This window comes from Symphalangus syndactylus, chromosome 4 (assembly GCF_028878055.3).
Source record: "Symphalangus syndactylus isolate Jambi chromosome 4, NHGRI_mSymSyn1-v2.1_pri, whole genome shotgun sequence".
Classification (NCBI taxonomy): domain Eukaryota; kingdom Metazoa; phylum Chordata; class Mammalia; order Primates; family Hylobatidae; genus Symphalangus; species Symphalangus syndactylus.
The window spans coordinates 132,404,989-132,424,537 of NC_072426.2; the positions used below are offsets into that span (position 1 = coordinate 132,404,989).

At 41.4% G+C, this 19,549-nt stretch overlaps 1 protein-coding gene, 1 long non-coding RNA gene and 1 pseudogene across 3 annotated transcripts in view; 2 read left to right on the forward strand and 1 right to left on the reverse strand.

The window, feature by feature from the left end:
- SPMIP2 (sperm microtubule inner protein 2) overlaps positions 1–19,549 on the reverse strand; it is a 143,968-nt gene that overhangs the window by 118,066 nt on the left and 6,353 nt on the right. Inside the window, exon 2 of one of the 2 annotated variants that reach the window (XM_055276287.2) lies at positions 18,835–18,855. The exons of the other annotated variant lie outside the window; for it this stretch is intronic. Coding sequence (XP_055132262.1) covers positions 18,835–18,855 — 21 coding nt within the window. The remainder of the gene's footprint in view (positions 1–18,834; positions 18,856–19,549) is intronic. 2 annotated transcript variants of the gene reach the window in all.
- The window catches only part of LOC134736513 (uncharacterized), a 56,566-nt gene that overhangs the window by 9,515 nt on the left and 27,502 nt on the right, over positions 1–19,549 (forward strand). The gene's annotated exons all lie outside the window — the stretch shown is intronic.
- LOC129481188 (fatty acid-binding protein 5-like) lies at positions 16,812–17,217 on the forward strand (annotated as a pseudogene).

The window sequence follows — 19,549 nt, forward strand, 5'->3', positions numbered from 1 at the left end:
AGTGTTCATTCATTCATTATACCAATGGTTCTGCAAATGTGATCCCCTGACCAACAGCATAAGCGTCATTGGGGAACTTATTAAAAATGCAAAATCTCAGGGCCCACCTCATATCTCCTAAAACAGAAGTCATGAAAATGAGGCTTAGCAATCTGTTTTAACAATCCCTCCAAGTGATTTTGATGCATAATGTTTGAGGACCCCCGCCCTATGCTCTTGCTGTTGTTTCTGAAGGGGAAGAAGTGCCAAGTAACTTCTAACATTTATTAATTAATGTACCAAGACTAGCAATGTTGGTATTCTCATTCTTCAAAGCATCTAATTATGGACTCTGAAATTGCAATTTATATATTCCTAGAATCAGCAAAGGACACCAAGCTGCTGCTCTTTTGTATGGAAAGGTAATCTTATCTTCAAATGTCCCCATGTTTCAGCTGCTATTGAGAGGCTCTAACAAGGGTTACTTAAGAGTTCTACTGGCTTGGCTTAGCGACTCATGCCTGTAATCCTAGCACTTTGGGAGGCCATGGTGGGCAGATCCCTTGGGCCCAAGGGTTTGAGACTAGCCTGGACAATATGGCAAAACCTCATCTCTGAAATGCAAAATTACAAAAATTAGCCGGACACAGTGGTGCATGCCTGTAGTCCTAGCTACTTGGGAGGCTGAGGTGAGCGGATCACTTGAGTCCAGGAGGTTGGGAGGTGGAAGCTGCAGTGAGTTGCCTGGATGACAGAGGAGACTTTGTCACAAAAAAACAAAAACAAAAAACAAAAACTACTGCTTGTGATTTCTGGTTGCTTCTGCAGCAGAGACCATGGGCAAAATCCCTGTGCTGAAATAAATATATGCCCTGATATATTAGTGGACACATTGTTAATCTACTTTGTATGGCTGGTTGGTTGTTTGAAAATCACATAAATACAGCCCTAAATTCAGTTATACCATACACAGTATTGGCAGAGATACATGGTTTCCAGTATGTTCTAAGGGAGCTTTGGATTGGTGCAGCCTTCAGAGGTCAGCAGGTACGACCTTGCACTCTATGTGGGCTCCCCTTCACAGCACGTGTTCAGCCAACTGACAAAATATTTCCAGTAACAAAAGCACATTCTATTTTTGGACAGGTCTAATTATTCATCCGTACATTGAACTAAAATCTGCCTTCCTGTAACAGTCACACAGTAGTCTGAATTCTGAATTCTGGTAAAGAATCCCCGTCTCATTGAAATAGCCCATCAGATCCCAGGAAAGGGTCACTTTAGACTCTTTTGCAAATTAGGCTTCCCGACTTCTTTCAGGCGTTCACGTAACAACATTCCCAGGCTCTGCACCACTCTGCCTCTTGATGCTCTTCAATTTATTAACATCTGGCTTAAAATGTGGCACGCATAACCAAAAATAATGCTACCACGTGGCCCAATCGGGGCAGCGTTTGTTTCTGGAACACAGCTCTCTGTTAATGCAGCCTGTTATTGTGTCAGCTTTGTTGGCAACTGAGCTAACCTCTGGGCACCTCTCCAGTCTGCAGTCAGCTCCACGCTCCTCACCAACCTATTGCATAATGTCTCACCTATCCTCCACCTGGATTGTTGATTTTTAAACTCTAAGTGCAAGCTTCATATTTAGTCCTAGTTATAACTTTGTGAGTTTCAGCCCCAATTCTAAAATAGTAACATCTTTTACAGTCCAAATTGTCGTCGAATTTTACTCTCTCTTCTTCCTAGGTTTATATGTTCAGCAAACGTAACGACATGACGTCTCTCTTTGTGTAAAATCCTGAGGAAACTGTTGAACAAAACAGAGCTGATTCCTGTTCCCCTCCCTCACTCAATTATTTACCTCAAAGCCTGAAACTAGAATAAAATGTCCAAGTGAAGTACCAGTTAAATATTGACTTTCACTTGCCAATTTTACTTCAATCTGTCTTTCAACTGAAGTAGCCTGAAAAATGAAAATGTAATCATTCTAAATAATTCTTAGGGAACATTTAGAATGCCTAACGGGTATTAAATATTTGAAATACAAATCCCCATTCTTTGATGTGTGCAAAAGGAGGTAGTTAAAGAATAGTATAGAGTAATTAAAAGCTTTTATCATGATCTTGGATTAATTGAAGTATTTAGAGAGCAGTGATGCCATACTGAAAACCACTATTACAACATTTAGGGTTTTGTCATTTTCTCTGGGTTAATTAATGCTTATAAAAATTATTCTGGCCGGGGGCAGTGGCTCATGCCTGTAATCCCAGCACTTCAGGAGGCCAAGGTAGAGTGGATCACCTGAGGTTGGGAGTTCAAGACCAGCCTGACTAACATGGAGAAACCCTGTCTCTACTGAAAATACAAAAATTAGCCGGGCATGGTGGCACATGCCTGTTATCCCAGCTACTCAGGAGGCTGAGGCAGGAGAATCACTTGAACCTGGGAGGCGGAGGTTGTGTTGAGCCAAGATTGCACCATTGCACTCCAGCCTGGGCAACAAGATTGAAACTCCATCTCAAAAAAAAAAAAAAAAAATTATTCCGACCAGGCGTGGTGGCTCACGCCTGTAATCCCAGCACTTTGGAAGGCCAGGGTGGGTGGATTACCTGAGGTAAGGAGTTTGAGACCAGCCTGGCCAACACAGTGAAACCCCGTCTCTACTAAAAAAATACAAAAATTAGCCAGGAGTGGTGGTGTGCACCCGTAATACTCAGAAGGCTGAGGCAGGAGAATCACTTGAACCCAGAAGGCAGAGGTTGCAGTGAGCCAAGATCACACAATTGCACTCTAGCCTGGGTGACGGAGCAAGACTCCATCTCAAAAAAAAAATTATTCCTCAAATGGCTTCTTAGATCTATAAAAATTGAAAATAATTATAAAGAAAAAATATAAAACCAAGAACAGTAGTTCCAGGACTTGGAAGTCTGAGGTAGGAGGATCACTTGAACCCAGGAGTTCAAGACCAACCAGGACAACATAGTGAGACCCTACCTCTATTGAAACAAAATTTTAAGATATCTTACTTAGCACAGAATATTGGCACTTAGAGATCATGGGCTATGTGAAGAAATATATTCCTAACCTTAATTTATGAGCTACATGATTACGTGTAATGTGGAGTTGAAAACAAATAACATCATGATCGAAAATACCATAATTCAATTCAGAGGATGTGGGCTGAGATGATACCTGATCTGATACCTTCACAGCACCCAGAGAGGAAAGATTAGAAAATGTGTTTTCAACAGACGTGGTGAGAACACTGCTAGGGAAGGAGTGGCAGCATTTTTAACATGAATAACCTTAGCTAACCTATCACCATAGTATGTTGAAATAATTTTTTTTTTAAGAGGATCTCACTCTGTCATGCACTCTGGAGTGCAGTGGTGCCATCACGACTCACTGCAGCCTCGATCTCATGGGCTCAAATGATCCTCCCACCTCAGCTTCCCGAGTAGCTGGGACTACAGGCCCTCAACACCATGCCCAGCTAAATATTTTTTGTTTTCGTAGAGATGAGGTTTCACTATGTTCCTCAGGCTGGTCTCAAACTCCTGGGCTCAAGTGATCCTCCCACCTCGGCCTCCCAAATTGCAGGGATTACAGGCACGAGCCACTGCACCTGGCCAATTTTTGATCAAGTTATGCTGATACAAAATGGCACTGAGGATCCTGCTTAATTAGATTTCCACTTCAAAAGCAGTGTTGTGTATTTGTTGCATCACTGCTTACAGGAAAGCAAATTAACTTTACAGGTTTGAATATGTTGTCAACAGTCCCACGTCTGCAATCATTCCCCAGTGGCCACAGGTTCTTCACAGTAACCAAAGTATATTTAAATGTTTTAAAAATGAGAAATAAAGCGAAATGGGAACCCTGTATGTTGCTGGTGAACATGTAAAATGGTGCAGCTGCTGTGGGAAAAGGTATGGTGATTCCTCAAAAACTTAAACAGAGAAATACCATGAGGTCCAGACATCCCAGTTCTGGGTATATACCCAAAAGAAGTGAAAGCAGGGACTCAGGTATTTGTACACACATGTTTATAGCAGCATTATTCACAATAGCCAAGAGGTACAGAGGCAACTCAGGTGTGGTGTATACATATGTATCAGTTCCCTAGGGCTGCCATATGAAAATACCACAGACTGGGTGGCTTAAACAATAGAAATTTATCTTCTCACAGTTATGGAGCCTGAAATCTAAAATCAAGGTGCTGTTAGCGTTGGTGACTGGTGAGCCCCTCTTCCTGGCTGGTAGGAGCCCACCTTCCTGTCATGTCCTCAAATGGCTTTTCCTCTGTGCAGGTGAAGACAGAGAGAGGAAGGCCTGATGCCCCTTCCTCTTCTTATAAGGATACCACTTTTATGAGATTATTTTAGCACCTCATTTAACCTCAGTTACCTTCTAAAGGGCTGGCCTCCAAGTACAGTCACACTGAAGGGTTGGGGCTTCAACATATGAATTAGGAGGGTGGAGATAAAAATTCAGATCATAACAACATACAATGCAATATTATTTAGTCTTAAAAGGGAAGGAAATTGAGACACATGCTGTGATTTAAATGAAGCTTGAGGACATACTATTAAGTCCAATAAGCCAGTCACAAAAAGACAAATACTGCATGATTTCACTTAATGAGGTCCTGAGTAAATTTACTGGGACAGAGAGTAGAGTAGTGGTTGCCAGAGGCTAGGGGAAGTGGAGAATGGAGAGTGAGTGTTTAATAGGTACAGAGGTTCAGTTTTGCAGGATAACAAAATTCTGGAGATGGAAGAGGTGATAGTTGCAAGCAATGTGAATATACTTCATGCCACAGGATTGTCCACTTTAAAATAGTTAAAAGGTAAATTCTGTTATGTTTGTAAAAGAAAAGAATGAGAAAAACACTCCGACATTAAACCATTCGCGTTTTAATACGCAGCCCAGGGCCAGGTGCGGTGTCTCACGCCTGTAATCTCAGCACTTTGGGAGGCCGAAGTGGGCGGATCACAAGGTCAGGAAATGGAGACCAGCCTGGCCAACATGGTCAAACTCCGTCTCTACTAAAAATACAAAATTAGCTGGCTGTGGTGGCTGGCGCCTATAGTCTCAGCGACTCGGGAGGCTGAGGCAGGAGAATCACTTGAACCCAGGAGGCAGAGGTTGCAGTGAGCTGAGATCGCACCACTGCACTCCAGGCTGGGCGACATGGCGAGACTCTGTCTCAAAAAAAAAAAATTGCATCCCCAAATGCCACTCACTGTAGGTGGATGTATTCCTCCTGAAACAAATTTAAACACACACACTTACCATGCTGCCATGATGTGCTGTCAGTCTCTCAGCCACTAGCCTAAAAGTCTGCATTTTATGCTTTTTCTCCATATTGGCTTTTCCAATGTGTCTAATGGGTATTTCATCATTTATGTCAGGGGTTCCAATCTTTTGGCTTCCCTGGGTTACGTTGGAAGAAGAATTATCTCAGGCCACACATAAAATACACTAACACTAACCGTAGCTGATGAGCTAAAAAAAAAAAAAAAATTCAAAAATATTTCACGTTTTAAGGAAGCTTACAAATTTGTGTTGGGTCACATTCGAAGCCGTTCTAGGCTGCGTGCAGCCTGTGGGCCACTGGTTGGACAAGCTTGATTTACATCTACCTTTCCATAACTCTTAAATTTTCATTATGCATTTCAACTTAATTTTTTCCATGTGTTATAATTACAGTGATGGTAATAAAATTACATTTTTACTGAATTACAGGAAAATCAGCTTTGGGGTTTCATAAGTCCTGCAAGACTGTAAATAATTTAACAATATCGTCAGATGTTGACTGACTCTAAATTAGCAGAATTGGAAACTCCCAGATTTATTTTGCCTCTGTCTCTTTCCCTTCCCTGGCTAATAAACAAATGCAAGGAATGCCTGTGTCCTAACACACAGTAAATATTTGTGAATAAATGAATATATGTGTGTATTTGCATGTTATGAAAACAATTCCTTTACTGAAGGAAAGGAAAAATCCAGTGCCTCATGCAAACCAGTCATGTGCAGACCTCTAAGCAACATATTTTAGGATAGCATTACATTATTGTAGGACTAGTTCAGTTTTTAAAATACAGATAATAAGTTTATATTTGGAAAGAATTATTTTCAGGTGCAGCAAAGCATTTAGAAATAAAATTTAATTCAATATAACTTCCTCCCTTTTGAAAAGCAAAAAGAAGAAATGCTGGTGCAACTTTCTGAGCGTCTGTCCTAATGCCTTTGCATATGTCATATAAAAGTTTCAAGACTTACTAGATCAAGGAAAGAGAAATAGTCTATTCTATTAGAAAAAAGAGAGTTGGAACAAAGAAATTTAGCTTTTACAATGCTTTGTAATTTGTATATAAATATGAATAATATTGCTTCTTGGCCTTTTGGCTAAGATAAAGTAAAAATATGAATAATATACATTCAAATGCTGACAAAATATTAAAAACCTAGAATTTTGTGCAATTCGAATGATTAAATGATTATAGCTGTTTAAAATTTATAGTAAGTGCTTAGTATATGTGTGATATTGTGTTGATGGATGAGGAGGTGGCAGAAGGAAAGAAAGCCTGGCCCAGTCCTCAGAAAGCTTATAATCTAGCTAAGAAAAGAGTCTTATGCACTGAATAACTACAGCAAAGCTGGATGATGCCACCTATCACTGAAAAAGAAATTCAGAGAAGGGTGTGGTCGGTCTGTAGTAGTCATGGAAAATGTGGTCCTGAGCAGGACTTGACAGACTGATGACGTTAACAGACAGGTTTTAAAAATTAGAATTCGTAATTTTTAAAAATACAAGGATACAATCAAATACTTGTGAAACGTGGGGATGGGAATCTGTTAAATTTTCCTGTTCGCTGTGTAAGAGACATGAAATGTAAAGCAGGTTTCCAAAATCACTGCCGATCTCTATTAATCAGACCATTATGACATCCTATTGATCCATATTAAAAACTTCATAGTTTTCCACCCACTTCAAAAGCTGATTTCTCCTGACAACAGATGAAGAAATTAAAGCTATAATCATGGACCAATTAGCTGAACTCCCTTTAGCCCACTTATTGTACTACTGTTCACAAATGAAAGCATAACACTACTTTTGCTCCATCAGGTGTTACTTTTTCATGTTAATTATTACTGGGGAAAATCCAGCAATTTAAAAATTACAGATCGCTTTCTAGCTCCCAATTTTCTAGTTAACAAAAAGAAAAGGGGATTAAGTTGGTTATTTATTTATTTTTCCTTCTCTTTTAGGGAGGCTTTCTAGATGGCCATCTTTTCTATGTTATTTTTCAACATTTTCTTTGGTAACCCCTTGTGGTTGCAGCCTAGCTACCTCAAGCGTGCTTGCCAGCTAAAAAAGGCTAAAGTGGGAGTCTACCTGGGCTTTCAATTTCGCTTTTTTGACAGCAGCCTGCCCCCGACAGAGAGACACTAGGTGAGCCGCAACCGGGCCACTGGAGAGGGGAGATAAATGCATTCCGTTTCAGTTGCGTGATTCCCTCCTGTTGCTTTCCACAATGCATCTGTAACACCTTTACTTTTCCATTTCTGCTAGAAAGCAAATCTCTGTCTCTTCCAAAGGACAGTGAACATAAGTAACTACCACCCTGGAAAGCTCTGTGGGGAGCGATGAGACGGGAGGGGCCCGGGTGATTGGAGTATGGATTGGAGGGAGCAGGTGGGAACTGTCTCTCTGAAATCTGCTTCTAGATGTTGCCCTCAGCAGTCCTTTATTAGTGAATAAATAGTATAAATCATTGAGAAAGTAGTAGTAGAGAAATGTTAGATGGGAAGGGAAAAAGGACTCCTCTCCTTTCCATCAACATACCCTATTCCAGGCAAAGAAAAAGTGGCAAAAACAGTGTACAATGATAGGTTCCTTTTGCACTGCCTTTTTGTGCTGAGATTATTATTGACCCAGGTTAAGGATAAACAGTTATCCCAAATGACTCCCTAGATAGAACAGTCAATCAAACTTGTAAGTTAGTGCCTATGAACAGTAAGACAAAACACACACACACACACACACACACACACACACACACACAGGCCTTGGAGTGCAAAATTCTCAAGCCCCTGCAAATCAGTTCATTCATTTACTCCTTCCTCCAACAATTTTTTTTTTAAGATACAGAGTCTCCCTTCACTGCCCAAGCTGGAGTGCAGTGGTGAAATCATAGCTCACTACAGCCTTGAACTCCTGGGCTCAAGTGATTCCTCCCACCCCACCTAACACAATCTTTTTAGTGTACTCTGTGTTGGACTGTTTTGGTGTGTCCTGCATGTCCTATCTCCCTATCCTTTAAAGCTGGGGCCAAAAAGAGAGTTCCAGAAGTCCTGCTTCCCCAGCTGGAGTTGCCCAAATAGACCGCTTCACAAGAAAGTTTCTGCCTGTGACATACCCAAGTGGACAGTCCACCAACACCAGTGCAGGAAAGTGTTTCAGATGCTGGAGAACAAGCAAGAGCTCAGAGCCAAGGAGTCAAGCCAATGTGGGTTTGAGAATGGTAAAGAGAAAGTCTTGGGGCAGCTTATAAGATATACAGGGAGGCAACACAAAGCGAGGTGTGGGTTAGAATAAGAATGCATCACACAAATCTAGGACTACTGTGGCTGCTTCAGGGGTGGATTGGGATGCTCCAGACAGTCAGTGGGCTTTAAACTTGTCCACCAAGCTGGAACCCATGAGGATTAGTGGAACCCAAGGAGGTCTCTTATCGCCCACAAGCCTCTAACACTGACGAAGTAGGTGGTTTGCACTGAAACTGGTGCCTTTCAACATGGGGCTAAACATCACCTGGCCCAGAAGCCAGTGACACTGAAGGAAGAGGCAGGGGAGGAGCTGGAGGTCACCGTGGATGTGGCAGCTGCCCCACCACAACAGAGGCAGTATATCAGTAACAGCCCACGTGGCTGCTGCAGCCCCTGGGGACTGCTGTTGTATTGAAATGATACATTCTGCTGCTTCACTTCTGCTTTCCAAATTTCCCACAGAATGTCTCTTGTGGCCCAGACAAACCCAAAACTCTGTAGGGAAGGGAATCTAGGACATGTAGTCCAATGGACTCAGCTGACACAGTATGAACCTGCCACAGGCTGTGGCAAGCTCAGTCCAGCTAAGGCACTATGTTGTGTTCTAGTTCACACTTTACATAATTTCTTTGACTCTAGTGTTAGGCAATATGTACTGATTAATGATAGAAACTGGACAAATACTTGGATGGCTTATCATTGAACAAGGCAAAAAAATGTCCAAACTATAAAAAGTGAAAGGAGATTGTATTAATTTTTTTGTCCCTAGACAAGTATGATGGTTCAGAATGCTAGTCTTGTCCCCCTGGCAAAATTTGAGGCCATCTCTGAATTACTGGAATCAATTTGGGATAAATTCACAGTCTTCTCCTTGGGTTTATAATGAAGTCAACAGGTGGTCTTGATAAAAGTCATCTTTAGTCAAGAAGAAACTAGGCTGGGCACGGTGGCTCACACCTGTAATCCCAGCACTTTGGGAGGCTGTGGCAGGTGGATCACAAGGTCAGGAGATTGAGACCATCCTGGCTAATATGGTGAAACCCCATCTCTACTAAAAATACAAAAAATTAGCCGGGTGTGGTGGCGGGCGCCTGTAGTCCCAGCTACTCAGCAGGCTGAGGCAGGAGAATGGTGTGAACCCAGGAGGCAGAGCTTGTGGTGAGCCGAGATCGCGCCACTGCACTCCAGCCTGGGCAAAAGGAGGTCCTGCATGTCCTATCTCCCTATCCTTTAAAGCTGGAGCCAAAAAGAGCATTCCAGAAGTCCTGGTTCCCCAGCTGGAGTTGCCCAAATAGACCGCTTCACAAGAAAGTTTCTGCCTGTGATATACCCAAGTGGACAGTCCTCCAACACCAGTGCAGGAAAGTGATTCGGATGCTGGAGAACAAGCAAGAGCTCAGAGCTCTTTTTGAGACTCCATCTCAAAAAAAAAAAAAAAAAAAAAATAGCAAGCCATAGCTGGATAAATACACCAGTGAATGTCACCTGTCATAATTGCACAAGATTTCCTTGGAGTAGAGGTGGGTATCTACTTGGTGATATCTGTGGAATGGCCTGCATCTTTTCGTCTTTCTCTGATTGCAAGGGAGGAAGTCAGTAATGGCCTATAGAGGCGGGACCTTTGCCTAGTACCCTGACATCACGAGTGCCTCCCCTTCTGTTTGGTGCTTATCTGAATTCTCTCTGCACATGGAAGTGGATGTCATGGCACTGGAGAGGCTGCCTGGCCAGGGCAGCAAATAAGGGTTAGAATTCAGGAAACCAGCTCAACCCAGTTTTAGCAGTGAAAGTTCAGTGTCCTGGGAATCCCTTCATCCTGAATACACTGGGACAATTGGTCAACTTAGGCCAGAGTGTGGCTGTGGCAGGAACAAGGTTTTGCTGACCTGGACAACAGGAGAAACTAAAACCAGAAGAAAAGGCAAAGGAAATGTACGAGAGGGATGCCAGCCATCTGGCCTGCTGGGTTTGCTGACTGGAGAGAGGGGGACAGTAAATCAGTTCATAAATTAGAGTTGATTTGTAAAGCTTTCACCAAGATTCCCTAAATGGGCCAGGCACGGTGGCTCACACCTGTAATCCCAGCATTTTGGGAGGGCGAGGCAGGTGGATCACTTGAGGTCAGGAGTTGGAGACCAGCCTAGCCAACATGGTGAAACCTTGCCTCTATTAAAACTACAAAAATTAGCTGGCGTGGTAGCACATGCCTGTAACCCCAGCTACTCAGAAGACTGAGGCAGGAAAATTACTCGAACCTGGGAGTCGGAGGTTGCAGTGAGCCCAGATTGTGCCACCGCACTCCAGCCCGGGCTACAGAGCCAGACTCCATCTTTAAAAAAAAAAAAAAAGATTCCCTAAATGTCCTTTCGTAGCAATTTTTAATAATGTAACTAGAGACTAAAGTTTGTGATTTTCTATGTGTGCAACTTTTCCCTTTTCATTCTTCTTCCATCTCTGTGCAATTGTAGAAGAGAAAGAAGCTATGGAGAGATGGGCAGGGGGTGGGATGGGGAGTAGAACAGAGGGTAAGGGTATATCAGTCATTTGGTGAGCGTAAGAGATAGAGGATCAAAATATTTTTCATCTCTTTTAATGAACAGACTACAGGGATGACGGTTATGGTAGAAGTTGTCTTTGAAGCTGCCTTATGTTAGAGTCACTTGCTCAAAATTTTATCTACTCAGTTGTGTCCAGTGGAGATGTGACAAAGTGAGTGCCCCACAGTGAAGTATCCCTGCCCTTGGACCTTCTGCCCCTGGGCCGGTTAGAGGTGAGGGAGTCTTTTCCTTTCCAGTTATCTGCGAGGCTACCCTATGCCACCTTCTGGGAAGTCTGAACTCTGCTTTAACAGATGGTCCTTAATTTTCATACAATACATAATTTTCTTAAGGCCACAGTCACAGCCCCAAATGTATGCTTCAACTTCCAAACATTTAAGCTAAGGGACTGTGACGTTCTTTTTTGTTGTTGTTGTTGTTGTTTTTGTTGTTGAGATGGAGTCTCACTCTGTCGCCCAGGCTGGAGTGCAGTGGCATGATCTCGTCTCACTGCAAGCTCCGCCTCCCGGGTTCACGCCATTCTCCTGTCTCAGCCTCCTGAGTAGCTGGGACTACAGGCACCCGCCACCATGCCTGGCTAATTTTTTGTATTTTTAGTAGAGACGGGGTTTCACCGTATTAGCCAGGGTGGTCTCGATCTCCTGACCTCAAGTGATCCACCCACCTCAGCCTCCCAAAGTGCCGGGATTACAGGCGTGAGCCACAGCACCCGGCCTCTGCCGTTCTCTTAGGGGGTCCACAGTGGTGCAGCAATGGTTTACACGTATAGTTTCTGTCTGTGGTTCTGTCACTTCGTCACACAGAAATGACTGGACAAACTCCCATCCAAATTTGGAGATAATCTGACTTAATTAAAAGCTAGATGTTATGAATAAATCTCACAATCTTCTAGAGTCATCCTCCAAAGCCATTCAAACAGAGGTACAATAAGAGGCAGCCATAACGGCCAGTTGGAGAAAGCCATTCACATTAAGATGCTGTGGACAAGGACAACTGTGAGCCTTCATCACAAAATCACAGAGGCAGAGGCTTTCAGTGTCCCGCATTGATTTGTGAAAGAGCAGCTTCTCCAGGCTGGCGATCATGCCTCAGAGTGCCCCTGGGTGAGCAGCTGGGAAATTGCTTATTTAACCATGATTAATGGGATTCTTGACCAATACATAGAATAACATAAATAACTTTGTACTTTATGGTCTTCACACAAACGATCCTTACATGTAGACAATAATTCCACAGCATCTTCCTACCTTCGGAAGCAGAAGTAGAATCAACACAATGTTATGGGATTTACTGCAAATCCTGATTTCTATCTCTAGCTTCTGAGTAGTTTTATGCCTGGGTCAATGATATTATTTATTTTTAGCTCACTTACAAGGGAGTCTAAGATACTCAGTTTGAGAAACGAAAGAAATCCCCAAGATCTGGAACAGGTTGTTTTGTATCCATGCAGACAAAAGAAGCTGGCATTCCTCAGGACATTTCTGTATCTCCAAGGGTGTGCATATCCTGGTGAGGGGTGGTGATCAGGAAGGTGAGTTTGGTTCAGTGGTGGATCTTGCATTCTAAGTTACTATAGAATCCTCAGAAAAGGAAATAAATGAAATCTACCATGTCAGTTCCTTGGTATGATCTGGAATCATAGATCATTTTATTTTTTTAACTTCTTTATTCAGCCCACATGATGAACATGCCTACTTTGCTTTGTTTCCGTTTTATGAAAAGAGGGTGGTGATAGCTACTTAGCTTGTAAATGGAACTTTGAAAGAGTCTGGAAATCCATAAAAGAAAGAGATGTGGGAGGTATTATTTCCTTGCAATGAACACAGAATTTATGTAACCCAAATGCTACCAGCATTTATTCACTAATCTTCCCTTAACTTCAGATTTGTTTGTGTAATTTTTGACTACTTAGATTCCTAATTATCCTGTCACCAGTGCCGTCATTCACTGGGCAGAAAACATATTCCATTTTTATACGGTCATTTACCGAATGGTATTATACACGCTAATTTCAATAATTAAATTAAGTTAAATAATAATTAAAATTAAAAGGATGTTCCCATCTTCTGATCTTCCTACTAAAGTTAGATCGTAAAGAGCAGTAGAATTGGAGCACATATGAGCTTCAAGGTGCAGAACATACACAGCTCCTACCGCTCCTGGACCTACTGTGTCTCCCATATGTGTCACTGGACTGCCTGCATCACAGTCTCCTGGTGTGCTTCTTTAACATACAGGCTCCAAGGCCCCCAAAAAACAATTTGGGGTATAGGGCCTGAGGCTCTGCATTCTTGTCTCCATAAGTGGTTCTTACGCATATTACATCTTGCTCTGCAATGCCCTAGATGCAGATTGTGGTTAGCTCAGGGTCCCCTTCAGGAGGACTGTGATGGTTAATTTCGTGTGTCAGCCGAGCGCAGTGCCTCATGCCTGTAATCCCAGCACTTTGGGAGGCCGAAGTGGGCGGATCACGAGGTCAGGAGATCGAGACCATCCTAGCCAACATGGTGAAACCCCATCTCTACTAAAAATACAAAAATTAGCTGGGCATGGTGGCACCTGCCTGTAATCCCAGCAACTCGGGAGGCTGAGGCAGTAGAATCGCTTGAACCAGAAAGTCGGAGGTTGCAGTGAGCCGAGATCGCACCACAGCACTCCAGCCTGGTGCAGAGCAAGACTCCGTCTCTCTCTCTCTCTCTCTCTCACCATATATATATATATATAGTGTGTCAACTTGACTGGGCTAAAGGATGCTCAGAGAGCTTGTTAAATATTTTTTGTGGGTGCGTCTGTGAGGATATTTCCAGAAGAGGTTAACATTTGAATTGGTAAACTGAGGACAGAAGACCCTTTCACCCATGGGGGTGGGCATCGTCCAATTCCTGGAGGGCAAGAATAGAGCCAAAAAGTGGAAAAATGGCAAATTTGTGCTCCGCTTGGACCCTCAGACATCAGTGTTCCTGGTTCTCAGGCCTCGGGTTTGGAGTGGAACTGTACCACCGGCATTCCTGGTTCTGTAGCTTACACACAGCAGATCATAGGATTTCTCCCCCGTAATCACACGAGCCAATCCCTCATTTGCTATATCCTATTGGTTCTGCTTCTCTAGAGGACCCTGTGGTTATGTCACTTCATCACACAAAAATGACCGACAAACTCCCATCCAAATTTGGAGATAATCTGACTTAAATAAAAGCTAGATGTTATGAATAAATCTCACAATCTTCTAGAGTCATCCTCTAAAGCCACCAACAGAATGGCTGTATCACGGACAGAATGTTCACAAAGGACCCCAAAACAGGATTAGGCTCACATTTTATGGCACACCGTATCTTTTTTCCTCAGTAACCACTCTTGCCCCTAGTTATGAATTTGTGAGTTTTGATCATTGTTTAATAAACTTAGAAGCTGCTGCACTTGTTCTAGCCACTTCGAGTTCCTGGCTCTGCCCTCAGGTCTCTGCTCCTCCAGCCCAAGAAGGTCACCTGACTGCCAAGAATAAAGCTTAGAAATAAAGCAGATCTCTTCTCTCTTCCACCAGGTTTCCCAAGGCTGTTGTAGGTCCTTTTTAGAGCTACAGTTAGGCATCATCCTGACTAGGAACTCAGTTCTGCTCAGACTCAGCTTGGAAATGAAGTAGCTGGATGCCTTGTGATGTTTGTCTGGTTCAACCCTTACTACAGAGCAGGGGCAATCCATCTGCTGTTCATTTCTTCCTCTCAAATGACCACCTCTCCTGCAATCCTGTCCTTTCCAGAAATTATCTCCTTTATTTTAGAAAGTGCTGCCTCAAATAAATGATTTGACCAACTAAATGATTTGATGTCTTTGTCAGTGCCATTATTCTTGAAGGCATGGATAATCTTCTATCCACTGCAGACTTTTCCCTGAGGCAGATTTTTCTAAAAGGTGGTATCTTTGGTCAAAGGGGGCTTTTAATAGGCACGGTGAAAGGTTCTACCTTTTCTGAGATAATTACTGGCAACTGGGGTTAGCAAGACAGTGAGGCACTTTATCCTTTATCACTTGCTGTGAATGAAATTGACTAGGATCATACACAGCAGGGGTCAAGGGTAAAGTGCTTCCTTGCTTGAGTTCAGCTTGTGCTACCTCTCCTCTTGCAAGAAAGGGAAGAAAGGAAAGGGAAACGGACTCAAGGTAAACGGACAAAATGACGCCTGTAGTTAAAAGCTTTCCGCCAGAGGCCCCTAATGAGATCTATTCTTTCTGAAAGATATAGGGTTTTCATCAACCAAGATTATGTAAACTAATGAAGTTTATAGGCAGAATTCCAAACTCGGCCATTCTACTATAAAATATTTTTAATGGAACTTGTTTTTCTTTAATGTTATTTAGATCAGGTTTACAAGAAAATCCAAAAAGCCAATGTTTATCAGGATAATGATTAGCATCACAAATAACTTCATCTTCTAGGCCCAGTAGCCATCAGTTTACTTATATTGCTTGTGACCTACCTCAGGTGACGATATGCATATACATATATAACACATGTGAAGCCTACCACATGCCAGACACTAAGTACTCTGTACATATTACCCCACTAAATACCCTATGAAGTAGATATTATTATGGCCATTTTACAGATGGTGTAACTGAGACACAGAGGGGTAAGTATCTTGTCCAAGGTCACAACAATAAGTAAATGGTGGAGCCAGAATAGTTTAGATCCTTGCTACTCCAAGTGTGGTCTGGGAACCAGCAGGGTGGGCATCACCTGGGATCTTGATGGAAATGCAGACTCTCAAGCCCACCCCGGTCTCGCTCTGTCGCACAGGCTGGAGTGCAGTGGCATTATCTTGGCTCACTGCAACCTCTATCCCCTGAGTTCGAGGAATTCTCCTGCCTCAGCCTCCCCAGTAGCTGGGATTACAGACGTGAACTGCCACACCTGGCTAATTTTTATATTTTTAGCAGAGACGAGGTTTCACCATGATGGCCAGGCTGGTCTCGAGCTACTAACCTCAAGTGATCCCTCCACCTCGGCCTCCCAAAGTGCTGGGATTACAGGAGTGAGCCAGCACACCCATCCCAGAATCTGCATTTTAACAAGCCTCTCCAGGAGAATAATTTCCACATTAGAGTTTTAAAACCATTTGCTTAAATAATCTTAGATTATTTCTTCCTGTACTTTAAAAACCTGCTTATGGCTTCAGACTTTGGGAAATAAGGTGTACTTGGTTGGCTTATTAAGAAAAAAAAAAAAAAAGAATTTTAAGATGGTTTTGTGTCCTTTCCCCAGCACCAACCTCCCCCAGATAATCAACTTCTCAAGAGAAAAAAAACAGTTTAAAAAAATTATTAAATTCATATTATTTGCAGGTGACTTGCTTTCATTAAACCATGATAGAAAACCTTATGAAATATGTACTATATCCCCCAAATTACAGATTTTTTAAAAACTGAGTTCAAAAGAGTTAAGGGGAAAGCCCACATTGGTGTCTAAGTTTACAGTTTTTGCTTCTTGAAGCAGGATCTTCATGCTTACACCTATTTCCTAGTAGGTAGCACAGGGCCTGGCACATAGTAAACAATCAACTTATCTTTCATTTAATAATTTTTTCACATCCTGTTTCAACAACAGAAACTTCTTTTTGCTTAATCAAAAGCATTTCACCCTGATTTAAAGAAGTGATATTCACAGTGCGCTGCCCACGACGACCCTGCTAAGCTTGCTCTGCACACCCTCCTGTGCCCACCATGACCACTGTTCAGCAGCTGGAAGATGATGCCTAGTGGACAGCAAAGGCTTTGATGAATACGTGAAGGAACTAGGAGTGGGAATAGCTTTATAAAAAATGGGCACAATGGCCAAACCAGAGTGTATCATCATTTGTGATGACAAAAACCTCACCATAAAAACTCAGAGCACTTAGGAAACAGCACAGTTTTTTCGTATCCTGAGAGAGAAGTTTGAAGAAACTACAGCTCATAGCAAAAAAAAACTCAGACTCTCTACAACTTTACAGATGGAGCATTGGTTCAGCATCAGGACTGGGATGGAAAGAAAAGCACAATAACAAGAAAATTGAAAGATGGGAAATTCACGGTAGACTGTGTCATGAACAATGTCACCTGTTCTCAGATCTATAAAAAAGTAGAATAAAAATTTCATCATCACTTTGGACAGGAAATAGCTACGAAAATCAATAAGCTCAGTTCAATGGGCAAATCTCCATACTGCTTCTTTTTTTTTTCATTACTGTGTTCAATTATCTTTATCACAAACATTTTACATGCAGCTGTTTCAGTATTAGATTAATTAGGATCATCCCTTTGGTTAATAAATAAATGTTTTTGTGCTAAAAAATAAAAAATAAAAAAATTAAGTGATATAACATAACCTACAAAGTATCAACTTTGGAAAATTAAATAAAGCCATGGAAAGGCAAATAAATCCTCTTCCCTTCCATCTTAGCTTATGCAGTAATTATTTATATACATATATTTATATTTATATATTTATATTTATGCATATATAAAACAAAACCAAAAAACTTGAAGTTAAGACAAAGCTTTTCCTTAGAAGTCCTCTTCTAAGGGGTTGGTTCAGGTGCTTTTCAAAGGGATAGCAGCAACTGATTTTTTTTTTCTGCAAACCACATTGTGTTGAGTTAGAAGACCAATAATTTAAGGTAGGATTGATTTGGAGCTGCTGTCACCTATAGATAAGGCTTTCATGTAACACTTATAGTTTTGTAAAAGTAATAATACGTCTTATGAAAAGAACAGTGTTTGATGGAGGACAATGAATAAGGTCTCCCACTTTTGCTATTATGATAGCAATGCCTAATATCTAATGTCCTTAGCAAATGAATCACTGCAACTGGATATAATTAAGCTAACTAGATGTTTGGCAATTTTGTTTTAAATAAATGGCCCATTATATTCTATCAGAAGATCATTTCCAACTATCTTAGCTTTTATTATTTTTGAATCGACTGAAGAATCATGGTAAGGGCACATGTGTATTGTCTACAATATATCTTAAAATAATAGAACAAATTTTGATTCAGGGCAAACTGCATGCTATGACAACAGAATAAAATGCAGGTAAAAATAAAAATAGAGAAATAAAATGCAGTTTAGTCAACCCAATGTTTCAGTACCATTAAAATGTGTAAGCTTTTGTCATGAATTAGTTTTAAAAATCTAAAAAGAGTTGCCTTGTGGATTATAGTGCTGGGACTTAAGCTGAATTTGCAGTAGGACTAGTTTATTATTTCTTCAAACAGGAAACCACTGGCAATTCAGTGTGAAGTCATTTTCTATTTTTAAAATAATTGAATCTGAGACATAACTATTAGCATGACAGTTTCACAGAGCAAAAAATAAGATGAATAAGTGGGTCTGAAATGCTGGCTAATGGAGCAATACATTTCAAAATTACGTATACATTTATGTACTTCTCCTACCACTTACAGTTTCATTCATCATATCGTTTTTTGGCCATTTCCTAGAGAGTATTTCCAATTCAAATGTATTTCTAACAGAATTTCATGCTATGATCACTCCTTTGTAAGGTAGAGTTCTGTAATATTTCTGGTTTACATGAGCAGATTTTCTAGTAGGTATATGATGGCTGACTAAATATATTAATACTTTTATTTAGTCAGTAATCTGGATGTACGGCACATAAATACCCCATATAAACAGGGAGCAGGCAGAAGCTTCCATCCTTCTGATCAAGGCTGTGTGGCCTTCAGCAAGTCACTTAACTTACCTGAACCCTGAGTATTCCCATCTGAAAAAATAGGTTAAATTAGATGATCTGTTGCCTTTTTAATTTTATGTCCTATATTAACTATTCATTAACTATATTTAATTTGAGCTAAGTAGGAATTAATGAAGAAAAATCTGAATTAAAGAATGTATTTTTAAATAAATGTAATTTTTAAACATTTTTTTTTTTGTCTTTTGAGATAGGGCCTTGCTCTGTTGCCCAGGCTGGAGTGCAGTAGTGTGATCACAGCTCACTGCAGCCTCGACCTCCCAGGCCCAAGCTATCCTCCAGCTTAGCCTTCTGAGTAGCTGGGACCACAGGTGTGCACCACCACACTCGGCTGATTTTTAAAATTTTTTGTAGAGATGAACTCTCTCTGTGTTGCCCAGGCTGGTCTCAAACTCCTGGGCTCAAGCAATCCTCCCACCTCTTCCTTCCAAAATACTAGGATTATAGGTGTGTGCCACCACATTCAGCCCAAGTTTTAAACTTTAAAATTGCATAGGACCTGGAACTGAGTAAACAAATTAATGTCATTTGTATGTAAACAGATGTTTTAAAAATACATAACCATGCTCTAAAGTAGTTTTTAAATTTTCTTCCTAATTTTGTTTATAAGGTTTTTACAGTAAAATCTTTGCAATACAAAAATAACATTATCTAGGCAGGGAGCAGTGGCTCACACCTGTAACCCAGCACTTTGGGAGGTGAAGGC